The 23,512-nt window shown below is 46.2% G+C and overlaps 1 protein-coding gene across 1 annotated transcript in view; it reads right to left on the bottom strand.

Annotated features, from left to right (window-relative positions):
* The window catches only part of HSD17B12 (hydroxysteroid 17-beta dehydrogenase 12), an 80,705-nt gene extending 58,076 nt beyond the window's left edge, over positions 1–22,629 (bottom strand). Inside the window, 3 exon segments of the mRNA XM_041398387.1 lie at positions 22,197–22,370; positions 22,373–22,535; positions 22,537–22,629. Of these exon segments, the coding sequence (XP_041254321.1) occupies positions 22,197–22,370; positions 22,373–22,535; positions 22,537–22,629 (430 nt within the window).
* Between the last annotated feature and the right edge of the window lie 883 nt (positions 22,630–23,512).

The following is a 23,512-nucleotide window of genomic DNA, read 5'->3' as shown; positions in this document are numbered from 1 at the left end:
AGACTGGAGAAACACTGGAAGCATATACTATTTTTAGCTGCTCCATCTATCCCTGCCGTTATCCACAAATTCTGACTGCACAGACCATGCATGAGTGCTTAGTTATTCTAGGCAGATCTTAGTCGTGACCCTTTTTTTCCCTGAACACCTGAATGCAGAAAACACTCGATTGATTAAAGATTAATACAGCCGCAAACCATGACAGCTGCCTTTCGTCTGAGTGCTTTTGGGGAGGGGGAGAATACAGAATGACAGAGAGCTTGCATCAGTATTCCTCTTGGGGATCCATTACATGGAAAGAAAATTGCTATTTCAATTCCCTTTTGTTGCTAAAAATAGCAGCCCCAATTGATTCAAGCAAACAGGGCACCGGCTTAGCAATGCCAAATTTAGAAACCACTGAAGTCCCAAAGAGCGAACGCTAACGCAGTCTAACACATGCCAGCTCATATTTAACAAAGAACAAAGAAGATAAGCATGCCGGCTGCAAGTTAATAAGACAGCAGCAACTCCCCGCATTTTTATTAAATAAAAACAGAAAACTCTGTGCAAAAAATAAGACAAACTTCACATCTATTCTCAATTTAGCTGCTGAAATAGGAAGCCTCATCAGAAAGATCTGTACCCAAGCTGCAATCCTCGAAGTACATACTTTTTTTTTTTTTTTCCATATAAAGAGGTTTGTTTTTTTTCTGCACAGAGGAGCTAACACCTAATGGTCAGGCTTTGAAAAGACAGGCTACAGAAAAAGGTTGAATTCCCAAAACCAAACACTTACGTGGTAACAGCTTGTGTCTAGGAGCTAGGATTGTGGGTAGAAAAATATTCTATAAATATCACAGCACTGACAAGTTCCCATTTCACCCAGAACTACAGCAAGAAAGGGTTTTGGGCAGTGCACTCTGAAGATTCTTTATATTTGAGAACTAGAAGCAATCTCAAAATCTCTACAAGAAAAGCATACTGAAGAATTCATTAAAGTCACACTCAAGGCTTATGCAATTCCAGTTCCAGTTGCCTCTATGGGAGCTCTCCCAGTTCAGGCTGGTTGTCTTTTAGGCACTCAAACTCCACTCTTTGCTGTGAGGTCTTTTTTTCCTGTTAGTCGAGGGCTGCTGCATTATGGGGACATGTGAGTCTGGGAGGAGAGGGGGAATTGTGTTATCCTGTTCAGAAGCCCCCACCCCATCCCTTTGCTGCTTTCAAGCCTTTTGATCCAGAAAATGTCAGGTGAAACCAAGATTGCCCTGAATTAAACTTTCTGCAGTAGCAAGTAAGTTGTTCAGATCACCTGCTCAAGCCAGTTCAGGTTGAGTTAAGCATTTGCAAAGGCTACAGCTGCCTTGTGCCCTGTAAGACACTACAGTAAGTTACCGCATAGCATTAATATTCAGCAAAAACAATCTCTTGTTTGTTCATCGTTCTGAAATACGTGACAGATGCTGACTGTCACGGCAAGCACGACCAGGCCAAAAAAAACACATGCACAGAGGTCATTCAAATTACCATTTCTGGTTCTTCCTGCCTCTAGGAGGGGGTGAATACAACACGAACATTTTAGAGATCAGATAGCTCAGGACTGGCACCATCTGAAGGCTTTCGGTGTGTTTGCCACTGGAAACACACACAGATAAGTCACTTTTCTGAGAACAAACTAAGCAGCCAGAAGAAGGGCCTCTGGGTTTAGAGCCTGCAATGCTGAAAGAAGACTCTACATCAGAAGTCACTAGAAGAAATCTGAGATTTTTTTTATCTCTTTCACTAAGTATTTGTAGCAGACAGAAAAATAAATTCCAGTTAGTGACATGGCAACAAAGACCCAACACTTGCAAGTAGAAGAGGATAACAAGTGATCCTGGCAAGCTGTGGGCATTTTCATTTCAAGTCAAAGCTATGCAAGGTGTCAGAATAATTGTGAGCATAGAAAAAGTAGACACTAGTATAAAATGCAGCACTAGATCCATTTTTAATCAAAAGGCAAACTGTGTCAAACTTCTAAAAGGTATGATCTGTTTAGACAAGAATAATGCTCCAGACCTACCAGGCAAAAGAAAATAATTTTATATTATGAAACATAAGTATCTTAGAATATCATTAGGGGCTGCATGGGGAGGCATCTACAATGGTTCAGACCAAAACCAGAATTTTACCAGGATAAAAGCAAACAACTAGTTACACTCCTCAGAGACTGATCTCAGCAGAAATTCTGTTCAGCACTGTTACTAGTGACCACCACACAAAGAAGGAAATGCTTTATGAACTTCACAGACAACCGAGCTCTGGGAAAGGATCACAGTGTCACACTGCAAAGAACTACATGGATCTACAGACCACAGGAATAAAACACAATATTGCCAGAATTATTATACAGTGACACACCAGATGTCAAGATACGCACTTGAGACTAACTTTGTTTGGAGGTGAGGTGACCATTGTAAGGAAGGGAAAAGAAGTATCTGGTCTTTCTATTGAAGGTATCAGTGTCTGCATACAGACAAAATTGTCTGTAATTGTCCTTCTGATGCAGCTATAAAGACAACTTAATAATTTAAATATTACATTTAAATGGGAACAGCTGCAAAAAAGAATTTTTAAAAAAGGGCTGCCAAGATGATTTAGAGTTAGCTGTTCTAGGAGATGAGTTCAAAAGGGTTTTGTTTGCTCTTCATAAGCTCCCATAGGGTAATCACCAGAAAAGGAAAAGTTTAGGCTAACATTGGGAAGACAATATAAGTTGGTTGGTTGTGACCAACTGGAAATCACTATATCTCAAAGAAGGAAAAAAAAAAAAAATCCCTGTTTCTGACTCTGAAGAGCAGAACAAGAGCAAGGAACCTGACCTGCTGGAGAAGATCCGAGATATGGGTCATAGTTAGCCAGAGCTAACTCCAGAAACAGACCTACAAACTTTGAACAAGAATCTGTTCATTACTATCTATTTAATGGAACACACAGAAAATGGGAAACAAAATAAGCCTGACTGTAATTTGTTTATTGTTTTTGATACATTCTATCCACTGCATGGGCCTACACTTCCTCAGGTTGTCAGAGGGCATCACAGAAATTCTCCTTCTTCCCCCACCATCTCAACACAAAATTTGACTTCCACAGGGTGTCTGTTCATCTCTTCATGAGAAAGAGACTAGCTGCAGCTAGAGATAAAAAACAAAAACATGCGAGTCCAACACACCATGGTCCTAACAGAGCAGAGACTCTGGTTCCATGAAGCGCTGGAACTGGGAAGGGGTTCCCTCGTGAACCCCTTATTCTGTGGGCAGTAAGTCAAATCATCTTACTCAAGCACCTCCCTATTCACTGGAGGACACCAGTCTCCATTTGGGGCATGAAAAAAGCCAACAGCACCTTGTAATGGCTTTTTAAAGATCAGACCGTGGGCATGAAATTGGTGCAATGCTAAATACAACCTTTTCTCTGCACCTTTGAAATACTGTTTGACCTTTCACAGCTTCATGACTAGGACCTGAACTATTTGCAGTTATACCAAACACAGTTTTGAAGAAATTTCTAAATGAAGGTTTGGGTATATTTCAAGCATAATGCATCATTCTGTATGAGCTTGGCACATCCAACGCATCACGTCATTAGGGAAAAAAAATCCATGTCAGTATTCACCTGTTCCTTTGCCTTTGCACACATCCAACCATTTTTACTGGAAGCAAAGGGAAAAAACCAACACAGTGTACACAAGCTTTCTCACAGTATAACCATTTTATCCCAAGAACAAATCTTCCAGCTCGGAACACAGATGCAGCCAACCCAAGACTTGGGTAGTGGTCAGCAAGAGGTACTGAAGGGAGATTTTGAGAAGTCAAGTACAATGATACCTCTCCAGAATGCTCTTCCTGTCTCCATCTTGCAGCTCTGCATTTTAGTGAACAGCAGCTGGTGATTTTGGACAAATCCACACGAGACAAAGCTATTAAGTTATTTTAGAATAACTTTTTTTTTTTTTTTAATCCATGTAAACCTTTAGCATTTAATACAGACTGTAACAAGAAGCCACGCAGATGAACCATATCCTGCATGGGACAGTATAATCTCCTCCTGTTCTTTTTGAAACTCATCTGTTAGTTTGGGATTTGATGCTTTCTCCACTACCCCTTGATCATGGCAAGCAACGACACTCGTCACTTTGCTTAACTTTCTCTCTGTCCTTTAAATTGATGTTGTGGATTTTCAAGTTATTTTATACATTACTAAACCTAACAGATATAACAAAATTTTTAACATTAGATATTTAGGAAACCCTTTGAGAGGAGCCTCTATCGGAATCCCCTTGGACTACAGGTTTGCAAACTGCAAATTTAATTTTAAAAACTACATACATTTAACATGCCAAACTAACCATATTCCATATATTAGAAAAAACATATTCCTCCCCTACTCCCAGAATTAAAATCTTAATTTCAAATGCAAGTCACAGAATAGAATTTCATTGCATCAACAAAAACACACAAACTGGGAAGCACCAAAAGACTATAGCGACTCTCAGGAATATTTTCTCAAAACACAGCCTGCCAGCTTTCAGCTGAGAAGCCCATCCAGACCTAAGTAGCTCACCCAGAACGACTGGGTGCCTCCATATGGAGCCTTCTGAACTCCTGAAAAGCTAAGGAATGCCTTGGAGTCATACATTCATCCAGCCATGCTATTACCCAACAAACCTCCTTGCAGCAAGCCCCGAGAAGGAAAGCAGAGAGCTGCTGCCTCATCTCTTCTTCCTGTAACACTCCTTCCAACTGAATATCATTACCCTTTATGATATTATAGGTCTAGTCTCCAATCCTTAACCAATTATTTACAATGTGGTTTCAATCCCATCATAGTCAAAATAGATGTAGGAAATCAAATACATGGGGTACTTAATTTTTTCTGGAATATTACCTACCACTTTACTTTCTTCCACAAAGCCACTTCCTTCCACAAAGCCATTCTGACATGCAAAAATTAAAATGTTCCATATTTAGGGAGGGATAATACAAATCAGGACAGCTACTTAGCTGTGCAGAAGCAAAAACAAGTTTTAACCCTGAGAACTGCTGTATTATCTCATGCAGCAGAAATATTATTAGATGCATCTTTGATATGGCTGATAAAGTCTATCTTTGATAAGCAACTTTCTAATTACAGACATTTAACGAGTTTACAAGTCACACCATAAGCTCAGTATATTATCTTCCCATAAACAAATGCACACAATTGTACCTGAGAACCTTCCTTAGGAAGATCTCAACCTATCATGTCTCTATAAATATGATCAAAATCCTATCCATTTCCTCCCCTTTAAAGCAAGTTTAGCATGCATGGATATATAGTTTAGGCATATTAAATCTCCACTCCTAACTCCAAAAGTATCAATAAGCAACCATTCTTAAAATTTTATTGCTCTTACATTTGAGAATACCTTCTATTACTTATCATAAGCTTGGCCCTGCCACAACAAGCCACCTCGGGTACCAGTCCTCCAAAGACTTCAAAAGCTTTTAAAAGTATAAATAAAACTAATCAGGATAGAGTGGACTTAGACCTTAAGTTAACATGTATACTATACTATATAGTATATTCACTCTTTTTCAGTCCCCTTCGAGCATTTGAGATCACATGACTCAGGAAAAGCCTTAGTAAGCTTCTGACTAAGTCAGATCACTATAAAACCCATCAACCTCACAGGTGAGGCCTCCCTGGGTTACAAGCTAACTCAGCTCCAGCAGCAAGTTGTTCCTGGCTTCCACTTCCCACAAGCAACAGACCTTCTCCAACACCACCAAAAGCAGTGAGGAGCCACTCAAAAACAAGCTCCCATCACCACTACACAAAGATTCCCATCGTTGAGTTCAGGGGAGAAAGGGAGGGAACATCAGCTCTACCAATTGCTCAGATGATAACAGTTCCCTGCCAACCTAGAGGCTCTTCAAGGACACAAAGAGCAATTCTTTAAGAAAGCCTCAGGTTTTCTACATATAAACAGGACAGCTGCACTATGGAGGTTCTGAAGTCCAGCACCCTAGAAAGCAACTGCAATGTGGCACTCCTGACGTGGAATTTGCGCTGCAGATTGACGCTTAGCAAGTTACTGCCTCACCATCCAAAAACTGTGTGGCTTTGAGCCCCTCCTGCCAGGCACTAAACAATTCTAAGTATTTCACACCAGAAGAGATCTCCCATTTTCTACTGTTAGAAGTCAGCTGGCCCATATCCATTTATTGCAAAGAGACCTTGAATAGCTTCTCCCGGAAGTCATTTCATACCTGACCAGCACTCCAAAACCATACATGAAACTACTTCTCCACAGCTCTGCTACGTGGGGGTATTTTGGGGCAAGCAGAGAGGGCAGCTGAGGTGACCAGTCTGGCAGGAGGCTGGTTTTGCCCATCCCATGCCTTTGCTGCTTGCACCAGAGCAGTTCACCCTCCGCAGACAATAAGCAAAGCTGCGTAAGCAGCCGAGCACAGAAGATGAATGAACCGTGTGACGCTAAAGATCTGTGAATTGAAAAATCTAATGCATGAATTAAAATCCGTACCCTCGTTCCCCCTCTCCCCCCAAAAAAGAAATGTATATAGCAGGACATAAAAGGAGAAATAGAGAGAGGTGGAAAAACGTGGTCTAACACATTTTAAAAAATTGATGGCCTGTCACCCAGACACTGATGAATATTTTTTACAGGATAAAAATGGCAACCTAGAGTCTAAAAATAAAATGCTGTGCTGCAGACCTGTCTGGTTCAGCAACACCACTGGAATACAAACACACTCCTTTGCTGGTGATTCTTGACTAAGATTTCAAAAAAAGAGAAGGAATAGAAGTACTGCACAATATATATACGATTTTCAAGAGAAGGGATTTGGGGTTTGTGAGGTGTTTTTTTTAGTAAGAATTCAGATTAGCATTATATTTCACTTGCATTGTGTAACTACCAATAAAAAAAAAAACCCTGCTAAATTTTAAGTGATTGATGAGAAGAGCAGAATACCTCAAGCTGCACAAAGCTATTTTTTTCTTCCCCTCCCCTGACAATTACAATATAAGAATATATTTATCAGTGCCTTTAAACTGTAATTTCAGTAAGCTTAAAAATGTATTTTTAGAATCATGCTGCAGACAGAACTGTGGACAATGCTATTTGAAACTCACCCCACCCTCAGAGACAGAAAAGAAAACCCTTTGCTTCATTCTCTATCACAGTTTAGATTAAAAATGTGCTTAGCTGAGAAGTAAAAATGACTGAACATCATTCACAAGAAGCACTAAATTCTCAAGACTATCCACACTGCAGACAGGCTGCCTTATGCAGTATAGATGCTATTTTTAGCAAGTGATGCAATAGCTGCAAGGGCTCTCCCAGAACCTTTAATTTATGAGCACAAGCCATACTAAAACGTGTTTCAAGATACCTAATATCCCTGCACTGTCACCTTCCCATTCTCTGCACCAGTCTACTACCCACACAAATCACTCCTTTTTAAGTTTCATCTTCCAAAAAAGAGACAGATTCTGCATGTGAAGAGAAAATCTGTATCTGTACATTCGTCAGTAAACACACCTGTCCTGCAGTGTATATGACAAGAAAGTTACACAACACTGTACAGAGATTTTCTGACCTCTTGGTTTTCTATTGAAATACAAAGCAGCTTGGCTTCCTTGCTGAATTTGTGTGAAGACTTTGAAAAGCCCACAAAGTTAATACATCTAATCCTTCCCCAAGCTGTTTCCATTCTTGGAGATCTTTTTAGAAGTTCTTGTGTCTAACAGACCACTGTTAAGACACATTTCTGCTAATGACTTTTTCAACAGCTAAAAATTCTAAAAAACAAGAAGAGTTCCTGAAATGCTAGGGCTTTTTAAAATTGTTTTAAGAATAGATTAGGGATTTTCCAGCCCTTTGGATCTGTGGATCCTTTATGTTCTGCAATAGCCATGTGGACCTCTGTGTAACAGTCAAGTTTACTGGTAAGTTTTGCACTGACCCCTTTTAAATTCTAATCCCACCTGCTGCCTCCCAAAAGCCCCAGAGCTAATCCCAAAATCAGAACTACCCAAGAAACTACTTTTGTTTAACTTCCTATCTCCAGGGGCCCATGGGAGGGGACACCATCCAACAGTTCTAAAAAAGCCTTTATGTTCTGAATGTGTAGTCATGGACAAAATATATTATGTGTGTGTTATATAAATCCAGGAGCCCCATTTGCTGCCCTGCAGAGTTTGAGTCCTTAGCTTATTAACACAGGCAGGGGACATATAAGAGCTCTTACCTCCAATTTCATACTATCCATTTACCAGTCATGGCCAGCATTTAGGGCTCAGGAGAAATTCCTATATGTGTATCATGTTCTCAAGTTTTACACCTCAGCTCCCATAGTGCACTAACAGATTGTGGGAGAGCAGGTATAAAGACGGCTCTGGGCACAGCAAAAGCATTTGCTTTGTTTAAGGATAGCTCCAAGCTCTTCCCTCTTCATGAGTTCTCATCATGGCATGTACCACGCAAGAAAGACAGAAGTAGGAAAGCTTGACAAAACTTCTTGCTTGAAGCAGTAAGGTCTGCCTCCCCACCACCCACACAATGTATTCACTTCCTCCCCCACCAACACAAGCATGGGGAAGCCAATGTCAGCAGAATTTTTAAGATCTCCAGGCTATCTGAGAAAAAGGAATCCAACTGAAAAGAGGTGAGACTTGGAGAGATTTCATTCAGAAGCTCTCTCTCTCTCAGAGATCTTGACTGCTCAGAAGTAGAACAGAAATTGAGCAGGAAAACACCCAGTGATATTTTATTCATTTTGGCTGGAAGCAACATTAAAACAAGCTGTACGCTGAGAAGGTAGCATTAGCTCCAGGGACACAGGTATGAAAATAAGGATTCTGCAGAACAGCTGAAGTGGAAACAAAACTCATGCCCAAATGTGTAACCTGCTCAAAAGTAAGGAAGTTGAAGCATAGAGACTTCCATATCTGACGGCCCCTAAAGAGCAGGATGGGAAGCATCACACTGGGAATTTCACAAGGCCTTGTGAAGGTATCAGGAGGATAACAACTGCAGAATGCAAGTTCAGGCCCTTCAACGTATATACAGTAGAAAACAAATGTACAAATGTACATCAGCTTCACACCAGCACAGCAGGAGTAACGACAAGCCAGAAGAACAGACCAGTTTCCATAGCCAGTCCCAAATGGTTTTACTGGGACTAAGTAAGAGCACAGCAGCCACATAATATGTGTCCCATTAGACACAAAAGTAAGAAACATTAATGTCATAAGAGGCTGAAAGAGCCGCTCCCATTTCACCCAGCCCACTGCTCCTCACTTGAGGCTGCAGAACTGTGGGACTGCCGGACATTCACAATCCTTTTTACAATCCTTTTATATCCTCAATCTGTAGGCAGCTTGTCTAGGATAAATGCAGACTGAAACTAATGTGACCACTACAGGTGAAAGTCTCCAGCACTTAAAATGGATAATAAAATGGAAGGGTTTAGAATAAGAAGCCACCTGAGCTAACTAGCAAAGCACTTCACATTAAGCAAGAACCAAAATCGTATTGTTTAGAGACAATATTGGATCTCCTAATAGAATCTTATGTTTCTGTTCTCATGACTAGAAACATCCAAAATTTCAGGTCACCCAAAACCACCAGTTCGCAAGGACAAAAAAAAAAAAGACGGACTGGACCATTTAAGCTTCCTGTTGCTATCCGAGACACAAACTATCATCAAATACAACTCTTCTTTCCTTCTCCCTTGCTCCTTTGGAATGAAGAATCTGTGCAATCCTACTCTAACCAGCTGCTAAAGTAGCTCTTCTGGGGAAAGAGGAAAACACCCCTCAGGGTGTCCCCTTCTGCAGATTCAAGCACAACTGCACATACACCAAGCTCCACAAGAAGCCTGTAAGCATGTGCTATGCTAGGAATGACTCTAAATCTTTTATAATCCCTAACTCGAAATAACACCTTTATTTCTGTTAAAAAGTGGAGACCTCTCAGATGTACTGGAAATAAGTTTCTCATGGCTTGCTAGAGGCAAAGATGGCTTTGGGATTATATTTAGTAGATACTGTTTTGTTAAAAAGATGCAAAGACGAGCACAGATAAAAGATGCCATGGCTGACAAGCCTTTATGCTTTATTCTGTCAAGATCCTATAAAGGTAAGCCTTACAAATGTAGAGAAGTAGCATTAGGAATTTAAATTTCTACTATCTTTGAAAATTACCTAATTATGATGAGAAACAATCCACTCAAATAGATGGTTCATACAACAACAACAACCCCCAGAAATTAAGGTTGTTGAAAAGCCATTAAACTTATTTTCCAAAGATACCCTGCCTACACCAAGTGCGAAGTACTCCGCAGTATGTTGTTTCTCAAGCCCACTTTTGGCATTCTAGCCTTTGCACTGGAAGAGGACACAGAAGGGCAGCCGTGTTGAACTGGAAGCGACCCTATCACGTCGCTTTCGTGCCCCGCAGCCGCGGAGCCGCCGCGGCGCGCAGCCCGAGCCGCACCTCGCGGAGCAGGACGCGCCCGGCCCGCACCGAGCGCTCCCGGCAGCGCCCTCTGCCCGCAGCCGGCGCGGCGGCGGCGAGCGCGGCCGGCTGCTCAATCGAGCCCTGCCCCACCATTCATAAAAAGGGGTCGCGCAGCACTGAAAGGCCACTGTGCGCTGCTGGAAACCCAGCGACTCTGAACACCACTCTATTTTTTGATCCTAATATATATATATATGTATATATATACACACACAGTTTGAGCTAAAATGAGCATATTTGGTAATTACTGCTCCACAGAGGTCCCTTCCGTCCCACGCTCTTAATTACGTTCGCTTTAATTAAGTATTTCTATCCATCCGCCGGAAGGAGATGAATAATGTTAACACGCCCAAGTTAATCAACTTAGAAGGCAACAGTTGTCTCATGAGAAATGCCCTCGATAAATTACCATAAAGCATTAGGGAGACTCTTACGTTAAAGCGCTTTAGAAATCCTTGACTGTTTTATTTGTATCGGCGCTGTTTTGCAATAGGTGTTTGCCTTAAAGATTTAAGGAAGAACTCAGGCAACACTGCCTTTGCTTTCCCGTTTCTAAATAAAGCAACGCCCACCGATGCCTTCTAAATTTCACTCCAAGCCCTTGTAAACTTGCAGTATTTCCCCCGGTGGAAAACTCCCCAGATTTTCCCATGGAAATGAGGCTCCCATCGAGCCTCCTTAAATGTTTCAGCTACGATTGATTCGGTGCACTTTTCTTCTCCCTGGCAGAGCAGGGAGGCAGCGGAAGCGCCCGCGGGCACTGCATGGGCTGGCGCAGGCTGCCCCAGCCGCACGTGGACTAGCCAGTGTCCCTGGCAGGATCCCTGTCACGCGAGGCGGCCGCGCGTCCCCGGCCCCGGGATAGCGGCTCCCACGGAGCGGCGATGAACGGCGGCTCCGCCGATCCCCTGCCCGCCCGGGAAACTTCGGGAGAACACGGGGAGCGCTCCCCCGCCGCCGCCCGGCTCTCGGACGGGGCAGCCCGCTGCCCCTCGGGGCGGAAGCCAGGGCGCCCCGGGAGGAGCGGCAATGCGGGCGGAGAAAGCCGTGCGCTCCCGGTAGGGCTTACACCGGCTGGCCCCACCGCGGCCCCGCAGGGTCTGCCAGCCGGCCCCCGTGATGGCCCCAGGCGCTTCTTAAGCGGAGCGGAGGGAGCGCGTTATGTCACCGGTTAGGTAACGGCGCGGGAGCCGCCGCAGTGACGGCACCACTCCCCCCCCTCCTCCTCCGCCCCCTCCCGCCGCGGTCGGGGCGGCTGAGGTGAGGCGGCATTAACCCTTGTCGGGGCCGGCCTTCCCCCGCGGGCAGCGGATCCCCCGGGAGCGGGGCGGGCTTCCCCCGCCGCCCACCGCAGGCAGCGGGGCCGGTCCCGCCGGGAGGGTGGCGGGGCGGCCCCGAGCGCCCGCACTTCGGCGCGCCGTGCGGGCCGGCAGGGGGCGCTGCTGCGCCGCGGCGGGCGGGCGGGGGCGGACAGACGGACGGACGGACGGCCCGGGGGCGCCGGCGCCCTGCAGCCGCTGCTCCGCGCCCACGGGTGAGGCTCGGCCCGGCGTGCCAGGAGCACGTCCTATTCCCGGACACTGATCCCAGCACGCCCGCCTCACGGCGCAGGATGCGATCAGCCCGGTACTAAGCATGCACGATCTAGGACTGCTGGATCCTCGCTCCCGGCCAGCAGCCGGCACTGCCCGAGCGCCTGGCTTCCAACATGACCAGCGCGGAGCCAGCAGCGCGCCCAGCCCGGGCTGCGCTGAGCTGAGGCCCAGCCCAGGGCATTCCCCGTATCCCTCGCTGCCACCATCTTCAACACATAGTTCCATAATACTACCACGTTTTCCCTTTTGTTCCACCAACACTGGAATTCATATGACCAAGCAGACTATGGAGCATAAATAGCCCCAAGGGACTAATTTTCGGCAGGGCACACTCCTTAACCAGGTCACCACACAAACAGACCAACCTCAGTGCCAGCATAAGGCAGAAAAAAGCCAGGTAAGAGATCTACATCCACTTTCCATACCAAACTTTTACATCAGAAAGCCATGATGTAAAAGACACACTCTTGTGAGCAAAGGCATCTCATTTATAAGCTGACACCATGTGAGAGTGTCAGTAAACTGATTCCAGTGCAAAGGAAAATGAACAAGGCTCTGGAGGTTAGAGTGAACACCCACAGTGAAGAACCAGTCCACCAAATGGAGGGTTCTAGATCAAAATCTAGAAACAAACACAAAGTTGAGGAGCCCCAAAAGTTTTGCCATAGATCTGGGTCTACCTGGATGAAGAGACTGAGTTCAGGAGTTTGTATCAGGACAGGTAACTTGCCTTTAAGCACACCTGTGAGTTGACAGGAGTACACATCCCTTTCTGCCCCACCATGCAAACACTGGGCTGGACATGCAGGACAACTGAGGGCAGGGACAAACTGCAAGGTGTCCTAACTTTAATCCCTTGTTCAGCTACAGACAGGGTAGCAGCTTCTTCCAGCAGTGCAGCGATCCTTTACTGCCCTATCCTTGATGCTTCTCCCTCTTGTTGTAGGGCTGACTCATGAGCCATACTGAATCCACACTCTGGGGATGCAGAGTTTTCTGGCAGATGGGACTGAGATAGCAGAAATACTGGGCATATACGCCTCTTTCAAGAAAAAAATATTTATGCAAAACAATAGAGAATAACAAGTTTATAGACTAAGCACCTTTGCTGGCAGGATAAGAATCCTGGGGAAGGGAGCAAAGGGGCAGAAACCTGTGGGAAATTGGTCTTCCAGAGACCTCAGAACAAAGGAAGAACTTTGGAGAAACAGATCAGCCAGTCACAGATGAGGAATGTGAAAACAGGACTTGTTGGAATAAGGATCCAGTGATGAAGTAGAGTGTAGGGAAAAGCAGCATGCAAGCATAAGCAAGTGTTGGTTGGGTAGCAGCAGAACAGAAATAGTTCTCTGTCTTCTGCTTTCCATATCAATATGTATCTTCACACATATCTGCAAACCTCTCCATCTAGAGGCAGGGACCAGACACCTTGTAAGGAGACCAGACTCTAGTCTCTGCACAACAGTTTCCTCCCATCAGCAACTAAAACCTTTGTCCCACTGAGATTACCACCTCCCATTCTCCTCCTCTCACTACAGCTTCTCTCCCTTTGTGTTTCTGTGGTAGTCTTCCAACATACATGAAAATCCTGTGCAAAAATTGCTGTGATTAACAGCTCTAGAGCTGAGCTCCTCAAGCCTGCTCTTCTTTGTCTAGTAAGTACAGAACTCCTCAAGAAGTGACAACACAGCTGTCCCTCTGGCATGACTGATGGAATACACCCCTCTGGAACATGTCTCACAATTGCTTAAGAGGACAAAATAGAAGGGGGGTGTAAAAAACAGAAAAAACCAAACATGCAACCAAAACCAAATCTGTACAGTCAACCAGACAGTAAGTTCTGCATATACACACACCATGCCTGAAGCTGAGCCACCCAGCTGTCTCCTACAACTGACAAGCAACAGAATCATGAGAGAAACATGAGAGAACCCTCAGGAGAGAAAGAAGCAGGGAGGGTAAGAAAAATGGGAAAAGAAGTAGAAGAAACAATGGAACAGGCATTATTTTCCCTGAGGCTCAGCTTCTGGACATCTCAACTCCAGTTTTAAGAACGGCTAAACAAAAGGTTTCTTTCAAAACCTACAATCAAACCTCAGGCTTTTAGGTGTCACCATCTGCTGCTGAGGGCAATGGAGTGAAGTAGAAGCTCAGTAGGAAATTCTGCATACAGCTCTCTTCCCATGTTAGCTGGAGATGCTTATACTGTGGAACAGGATTTCAGCACTGCTAATGACTCACCCAGTGGGTGATGGTGCACTGCTCTAGACATTAATTCCAGGAATCTCAGAACTTTCACAGATTTGAAAAACAATATATTATTTTAAGGTTAAATCATGAGTCAAAAAATAGCAGATTTCAGGTAGATTTTTTTTTTTTGTGCAATTAAATGTACTACAGGGGAAGGAACTTGAATTGCCCTAATTCTAGCATTTTCAGATATTAATGTACTAAATCTGAAAAATCTTTTGCTTTTCTCTAAGAACCCATAGTTTCCAAAACTTACCAGCAAGTAAGCACCAGAAGTCATCTGAAGCAATCAGCAGCAACTTAAGTGATGAAACCATGCAAGACCAACACATGGGTGTTTTACCTACTAGTTACAGAGTTTATCCCACTTTTTTTTTCATGTACAGGCCTAAAGAATCGCATCTGGCATTCCTCTTAGAATAATCAGGAAAGATACTTTCTTACTGTTATCCCTTCCATAGCAGAGATGGCCATCCTCACCCCATAGATTAGGAATTAATATATTCACAAGACCAAGAACTATGTATTTCACCCACCTACCAAAAAACAATTCCCAGGTGGAGAACTACTGCAGTTTTCCCAAAGGACACTCTCAGCTCTGCCCTTGGACCCTGAGGGCCTTCTGCCAGCTTACCTGTTCCTTATACAGGATGGCATTTACCCAACTGGCACTAACACCAGCACAATTCCAGCTGGGACTTGCTTGCTGAAGGCACTTCTGTGTTGACGCAGGGTGACCCAAACATAGGGAATAATGTGCTCTGACTTCATAATTTCAGAAGGCTCAACAATTGCTTTATTAAGCTATGTTATATTACACTAATACTATATCATATCTATACTACACAGATTCTAAAGAAAAACCCCGTGACTGTCTCCAGACAGTCACGACACAGCTTTCACCTAATTGGCCAGTCAATCCGAACAACCATCACCGGAGTCCAATTAACAAATCACTCTTGGTAAACAGTCTCCATAACGCATTCCACATGTGCCAAACAACAGGAGCAGCAAGTAGAGATAAGAATTGTTTTCTCTTCTCCCTCTGAGCTTCTCACTGCCTTCCCCAGGAAAAATCCTGGGAGAGAGAATAATGTCTCTGTTCAGAGAATGTGAACACCGCACTTGTGTGCTCCTCACTTTTACACAATGCCTTTCCTTGCTGTCACCTAGGCACATCACAGGTGATCTTCCCAAAGTGAGGGAAGCACACTGGCCAGAAGAGCAAACCACAGAAACTGGAACATGATATTACTCTAGATTACATCCTTGTGTAAGTTCTCTAGTTTTAAGTAACCAGTTTCCATTACAAGTATTCCTACTTTAAAACACACAGAAGACTGGGAGAATGAGCTAGCTTAAAATAACACAGTTATTCATCTCCAGGCTAATAAATTGTCAAGCATTTCCCTCTCAGGCTGTTTATCAGAGATGGGTATTCTCTTCACCTTAATGCAAACGTCTGTCCTCCCCTCACCATTAGCTGGTTTTTTTTTTGTTGTTTTTTGGGGTTTTTTTTGCAGGTGGAAAAGCCCATACTAAAGCATTTAACCCTCCTCCATATACATCTCTCTGCTCCTGCAGATAAACATGGCAAAGTCTGTTCATATTCTGCATTGAACTGCAGAGCTGTAGATTATGAGCTTGGTTGATGTGAGGCTGGTGATGCCCACTCATGCCACATTTAGTGTGCCGGCATGAGGCAGAAGGGAAGGGCTGAAGTCCATCAGCCAGGACACAGCAGAACTGGGACTCTGGACATCTGAGCTCTGAGCAGTTGCTCTCCCTCTACTCTTCTGACCAGAGAGTGCAAAAAGGAGCACATAATGCAGTAAGTGTTGAGCAATCCTACTAGGTGGAGCTTTTGAACAGTCAGCAACATCACATGCAAATGAAGACACCTGAAAGAAGTAAGCAAGCACCAGAAATAGAAAAATTGTAGAAAACAGCAGAGTGTGGTTCATTACTTTATACTGTCTAGGAATTAGGGTATGTTAATAGCAGTGGCCTATGTAAAAATTACTAGAGAGCCTCCCTGACTCACCAAGAGTTGCAAGGTCTCTGAAGGATTTACAGCCCCCTCAAACAGCATGAGCTGCTGAGTCCAGAGAAGCAGGGTCAGAGATCCCACTTCTCCTGGACTGTTCTGGAAGTTTGCTCAGCCCAACAAAGCACAGGCTGAAGGGATACACTGACAGAAGTCTTCTTAATTACAAGCTATGAGTAGGACTGATGACTGAAGGCAGACAGCTAAAATTTTACAAGAGAAAATTTAGGATGGATACTTAGAAACATTCCATGGCAACTAGGAAAAGAAAAAGCCATACACATTGGAGCACAGTACTCCTGAGAAGTACAGACAGGATTAGGACACTTGCATCAGACTGTTCTCTGAGCTACTCTTCAGCGCGGTAACCCTTCAGAAGCAGCTTGCAAATAGCCATACAAAAACCAAAACATGCTCCGAGTTCAGTCTGTACATTTCACTTGAGCTGTCATGATCACAAGTTAGTTTACAAGCAAGCTGGCATATTTTCACACGTTCTTAACATTACTTTTCAGGTTAACAAGTACCATGCTTCATTTCATACAAGGGTAGCGTCCAGAATTGAGAACAAGGCCAGAAAAACCTTCACCATGGACCTGAAATGCTGAAGATGATAAATCCCTGAATAAGTGATTCAGCTGAAGAACTAAAGATAACCAAAAGCTCCCTCCCAAAGTTCTGTACACACCCAACCAAGCACTCCTGCGCAGGGAAAATGGGAGTTGGGCAGAGCCTCTTCCCTCGCATCCTGCAGGGAGAGCAAGGCTCAGAGAGGCTGAAACTCCCCTCCGCTCCACCTCCCTACTAACCACACCCTCATCACACACTGCTCCAGGGTGGCTGTTGCAATCTGCAACAGTGACTTGTGACATGGCCTGTCAACTATTTATCACTGCACATTGTGAAACACATGCAAAGCAAGACTGCACTTGTTTGTACACCTGGGTCTGAAACTTGATTGCAGAAAACTAAGAAGCTTTAAGGTAACAACTATTTCACTTGATGCTAAGGAGTTTGAAAAACGACACTGACTGTGAGAGTTGCTCAAAGTCATCAATAAGTTAACAGCTGATCAGCAGTGAACGTCCTCTGTATGGAGTTCTTAAACTGTAACTAAAATATTTTACTATCTGACTTCTTTCATTAAGGATACCCCAAGAACTTGATAAGGATCAGGGTCTATTTCATGAGACACCCTTTCTAGGAACTGCAGAAAGCATAATCTTCCAGATAGAATCTAACTCAAACCATTTAAAAGCACAAAATCCAGCTTCTTAGACTTCTTCCTCTTGACACAAGCACTGCATCTTATTAACTTAATAATATTATTGATAAGGTCTGATATATAGAGCTTGTTATTATCTCAACTTACTAGTCAACAGCAGTTTGACAACTGCTGCCATATTCTTAGTTTTTAAAAGACCTGACTATACAGACATGAAGAATCTACTCCACTGCTCATGTACCCAGTTACATACATTTTTCATGCTTCCCTCAGTGGCCCTGATGCATGAGTTGCTATTTTTAGATGCTGGACTGTGCATAGCCCTTATTAAGTAAAAGAAGCCAACAAGAAGGCAGAGAAGGTCACCCAGCTTTGCTGCTGCTCAAAGTTTTTGGTAAATATTTACACAGGGAAAGAATGGTTTAAGACTGAATAAGGGGGTTTTGTCTAAAATCAAATTACAGAAAGTTAGAGGCAGTTGAGAGGACCATCCTGATGAATGACCTCTCACAAATTCTTTTTAAGAAACTTGGAGCAAATTGCCCACATTTAGTTAATTTTGCATGTTAGTGAATAAACTCCAAGAAGCTTAATTAAGGCAAGCTCATCTTCACAAACCTTTGTTGGCCCAAATACAACTGTACAGCTGTATTCACCACATGAGAAAGCATCACCACTAGCAGATATCTTGTAACCACTAAATGTACAATTATTGAACCATGACTCTATCAAAGGCACTGAAGATAGAGGAGAGTAAGTGGATGTTTTTCTAAGACACTGTGAGGCTTGAAAGAAAGCAGGACTCTTCTTCAAGTGTCATATGGCAAATCACATAATCAAAACAACTTTGTTTCCTGTTAACACTTTGCTTCAGCTACAGAAAATTGGGGGGGAAAACCCCACATTTATCATCAAAATATTTGCAGTGTTAAGGCACGAGAAAAAGAAACAAAAACTTGAAGTACCCACACAACCAAGACATTAGATGCTTTAAAGCACCAGATCAATCCAACTTGCACCGACAGTGTGTTTTGAAGTTGATTATCTGCATACAGTGAATTGGTGTGATTACCCAGCTGACCCTGCTCCAAACAGGAGGTTGGATTACAAGCCTCCTGAGGTCCCTCCCAGCATAAATCACCATAGGATTTTGAATTCATTTTGCCAAGTTACTGAAGGGAAGGAGAAGAATGATTTCATATTCTCCTGCAAAAGAGGCGGCTTCCTAAAATAGGAGACACGGCAACTCTCCAAATGGGAGCTATAACAGCAGCAGACAGTTCCCTGCTCCAGACACTCTGTAGCCCAGAATACACCCAATTTTGAATGGCAGAGAAGCAAGGTGGCTGTCTGCCACTACCATCAATGGGAGAAGAATAGGACTCTCATCCAACCTAAGGAAATACCACTGTGGATCGCAACAATCAACACTACCAACAGATCTGTCTGTCTAGAGGAAGGCAGGGGAACAGCCACATCTTTGCTGTATTCTGGGTGAATTCAGAATGACTCCTTGGCACTCTGGTCCTGTTGAGTCTGTGGTTTATTTAGCTATATTGTTTTTCAATCACAGGAACTGTCTTATCTTCTTTTACCAACTTGTGAAGCACATTAAAGGTAGAACATTCAACCCAGGAGTTTTCACTGTATAGTGTCTCAAGAAGCACCCAGAAATCTCACATTGAGACATCCACCCAACTTCCATACTGTACTTCACTGTACAGTAACCAAAAACCAAGCCAGATGCAAGTTATATGGAGAGAAAACCAGAAAAGCTGCATACAGACCTTCACACATGACTGTAGAAAAACTAACTTTTTGTCAAAAGAGATGCTATTTCAAGTAGTACAAACCTAGTTTTCCCCGAGTACCTTACCAGTTCACATAGTGGTTCCTCCTCCTCACATTCCCTCTTTTTAAATACCAGTAAGTTAGACCAAGCATAGACAGAAGCAATTGCATATATGCATTAAAAAAAACTCTAAAGAAAACAAGGAAAAAAATTGCAACCCAATTTCAAACGTGCAGAAGAGCTAAAGGGCAGTAAGAAGTCCTTCCAAAAGGACTTGTGTTTTAAGGTTTTTATAAAGTTGCTCTCTAGTTCTGCACTAGAAAGAATACATTAACACAGTAACTACAGCAGCCAATTAGCATCAAAACCACTGGTTTTTTTTAAATATCAGAAAAAAAGGGAAATGCACTTCTTCCTACAGTATGACTTAGTAATTTGCTAATCAAGGTGACCCAACATATTTGCAGCTGTGCCTCCATCTTCCTTTCCATGAGAGAAAACAGAGTCTCACCAGCCACAACATACTTCAGGGCAAACCACCCCAGTGCTCTTTCAGACTAAGACAACATCTCTTCATGTCAGCTGGAGACTACAGCAGCTGTCCCAACAAAGCAGCATCTCACCTGCATCAGCTGCACACAGAGGACTCACAACAGCTAACTCACGATGGCCACATGCCGTCCTACAGTGACAGCAGGCATCATCTCCCATAACAGAGAATATTTCTCCATTCTCCTTGATACTGCAGCAATGCTCCCACTTTAGAGCAGAGCAATAAACACAGAATTTAGCTGTGCTGCCAGTGCTCCTCTTCCTCCCTGCCTCGAATATCACAATCTTGGCAGAGAAAGAACAATTTCTGTGAGCAGCCATTGGCCACATACAGTGGCCCACTGCTGCCTGCACTTGTACAAAACAGTGACAGAGGACATTTGCACTGCAGTTCTCTGGATGTCTGAGGATGTGACTGTGGGAAGATCTGCTGTTTACAGTTTGTGCTTCCAGTTGATAAGCTGGCATTTGGCTCAAGCACTGCAAACTTTCACGTTTGAAACAATGCAAAACAAGCTCAAGTGGCCACCAAGACTTCTGTGATGCACCACAAGTCAGCAGGCAACTGATAATGCAGTAATATATTCAAAATCATAGGAGAAAGTCAAAGAAGGATGTCCTGTGCCAGCCATGTCTTTAACATTTCTCACACTGAAAGGAAAACCTGGGCCTTAGTTATTTGTATGTAAAGCTGTTACTTATCCAAGGCAGTGCTGCAGCCTGTGCACACAGGACTCATGACATGCTCTGGCATTATGTACACTGAGTAGCAGTGCTGCTTTACTGGTGCCTTACAAGAGCAGACATTCAACTAGCCAGGCATGTGCTCGCATACAAGTTCTGTGCTGGCCACAGCAGAGGCCATGGGGAGCACAGTTACAAGCCCAGCAATCAGCCAGCTTGTTGCAGGGCTGCTCTGCCTACAGGTCTGACACCTGGAAGCAGCTGCAGCAGCTGAGCACTTTATGTCCTCCTATTCCCCTTGAGGAAAGGAAGTACCTTTTGCAGCCTTTTAAACTGTCATCTCATCTTAAGCTCACTCTTACACGCTACAATTATTTTTGTGGCCCACCTTACCAATTCCCAATTAGGCACAGGACTTGCCCTTTCCAATAACTTTTCCAAGAATAGACTTGAAAATTCCCTTGGCCTGATCTGTTACTCCAGCAGAGAAGCCCTTTCTATCATCTCATCATTACTTATAGGCCAGAGTGGCAGCAGCAGACTCAGATGGAAGAAACGATCTTTCCCCAGCGTGTCTTTCCTATGACCAGGAATCGAAGTACTGGGAAAAGTTAGAGCAGCGTAGCACTAAAATTACCCTGGTAATAGCCTCTGCTGTACTTCCACAGCGCTCCTGTACTTCGGGGATGCCAGCTAAATGCTGCCGCCACCCCCTCCCGGCCACCGCTACTGTCACCCCCTCCACAGGGAGGGCCACTCGTGCCTCAGCCCCTTCCCGAGCGCGGCCCGGGACCGAGGAGGGGCCGAGCTGCAGGAGCAGACAGAGTCGGCACAAGTTTCGCGCCGCTCCGCTGTTCTCCCGCCGCTCTCACAAGGCTCTTCCCTCGCCCTCCAGCAAAGCTCTTCTCCCGGGGCACCCGCGGCTGCCGCCGTTCGCCCGCGGGTTTCCCGGTGCCGGGCAGGGCCCGCGCGGCCCCCGGCTCCCGCTGCGGGGAGCGGCCGCTCCTCCGGGGGCGGCGGGGCCGGGGCGGGCCTGACGTCAGCGATGAGGCGCGCGGCCGGCGCGGAGGGGGCGNCGGCCCCGGCTGCGCGGCCCCGGAGCCGCGCTGCGCGCCCCGCCGCCCCGGAGACACCAAGTTCAAACACGCCGTGCCCGCCCGCCCGCTGGCCCACAAGTCCCAACAATCGGCGCTTCTCTCAGGACCGACCTGACCGGCGTGCTCTGGCCCTGCTCGTTTCGTGGGGAGCTTGAGAGCGGCTCCCGCCTCGCCAGGGGCCAACTCGGCAGAGCAGTGGAACCTGCCGGCCCCTCAGCCGCTGCCCCACACCCGGCTGTCGCCCCACGGGCGCTCCGCCAGACTGCCCCGGACCCCCGAGGGCCGGTTCCCGCCGCCCGCGTCTCCCTCCCCGCCAGGCCGAGGCCGCTCCCCACCGAGGTCCCTGCCCCGGCCCGGGGGGACACCGGAGAAAGAGCCGCGGCGGGGGCGGCCGGGACGCGCACTCACCTGCCCAGGCGCCCAGCGCCGGCCCCACGGCGGCGGCGCCGCTCCCCAGCACCCAGACGCGGAGCCCGGCCAGCAGGCGATACGAGGCCAGCGCCGCCGCGTAGAGAGCGCCCAGCGCGCCCACCCAGTAGAAGAGGCCGGCGGCCGGGAGCGCGGCGGGAGCCACCATGCTGCGGAGGCTGCCGCGGCCGGACTGAGCCCTCCCGGCCACCGCCGCCCCGCAGCCGTCACGGCGCCCGCCCCCGCCCCGCCGCGATTGGCGGAGGGGCCGCTCAGCCAGCGGGTAACCCGGCAACGCGGCCGGGCCCGCCCGCCCTGGGGCCGCCCGGCCCCGCCGCGCCGGGAAGGGGGGGGCAGGCAGCGAGCGGCCACACGCCCCCGTACTACTTGCGGCCTGCGCCCCACGTGGTCGGCACCGCTCTCTTGCCGCCATTGGCCAGTGAGTATGGCCGTCACCCCGCTGCCGCACTTGGATTGGCCCCGCCGCCCGGGAACCCCGTAGGACTGGTGGAAGACGGGGCCTCCGCTCCCGCCCTCACTGACGTCATATGAGCCCATTCATAAAATGCTCAGGCTCCGCCTCGCACTCGAATATGTCCCTCGGTTCCCCTCCCCCCAGGCCCGCACTGCGCTCGCCCACGGAGCCGCGATCGCCACGACACGTCACGACACGACACGACATGACACGACACGGGGGCCTCAGGGAGCCCTGGGCGAAGGGAACCCGCACCGGGGCAAGTCCATCCCGGGAAAAGAGGGGCTGAGCACCACAGCCCAGCTGTCACTGCACCCCACGCACCGCGGGGCTGGCAGCGCTGTCCCGTCTGGCCGGCCTCGATCTGTCTTCCCCGACAAGATCCAGGGGCAACGGAGGCTTCCTGAAATATTTACCCTGAGCTGACCACTTGTGCCGTGCCTGGACTTGCCCTGCCCCGTTGCTCTTCATCTGCCCGCTGGACACGACCTCTCTCCCAGAACCCCACACAGGATGGGGTTAGGAACGCCTAGACTTGGGAGGAGTGCAGGAGACACGTCTGAAATGACACACACACCGCAGCAGTGGCTCCTTCCATGATGGTGAAGGGCACAAAGCTCCCCTGCCTTCTGTCCCAACCTCCAGCCACCTGCTAGGGCCATGCACCTGTACCTCACTTATGGGCCTGGGTTTTTCCCTCCCTCCCTCCCTCCCAGGAGGGAGCCTGGGGTGGAGAGGAGATGGGGCAATGTAGGCTGTGGGAGGCTGAAGCTCCGAGATTAACTCATGGTTCAGATGTATTGCCTCAACAGGCTGAAACGGCAGGAGTGGCTGAGGAACA

This window comes from Onychostruthus taczanowskii, unplaced genomic scaffold (genome assembly GCF_017590055.1).
Source record: "Onychostruthus taczanowskii isolate IOZ18803 unplaced genomic scaffold, ASM1759005v1 scaffold1, whole genome shotgun sequence".
Classification (NCBI taxonomy): domain Eukaryota; kingdom Metazoa; phylum Chordata; class Aves; order Passeriformes; family Passeridae; genus Onychostruthus; species Onychostruthus taczanowskii.
The sequence above is the reverse complement of the archived record's forward strand: the minus strand, read 5'-3'. Positions and strand labels throughout refer to the sequence as shown.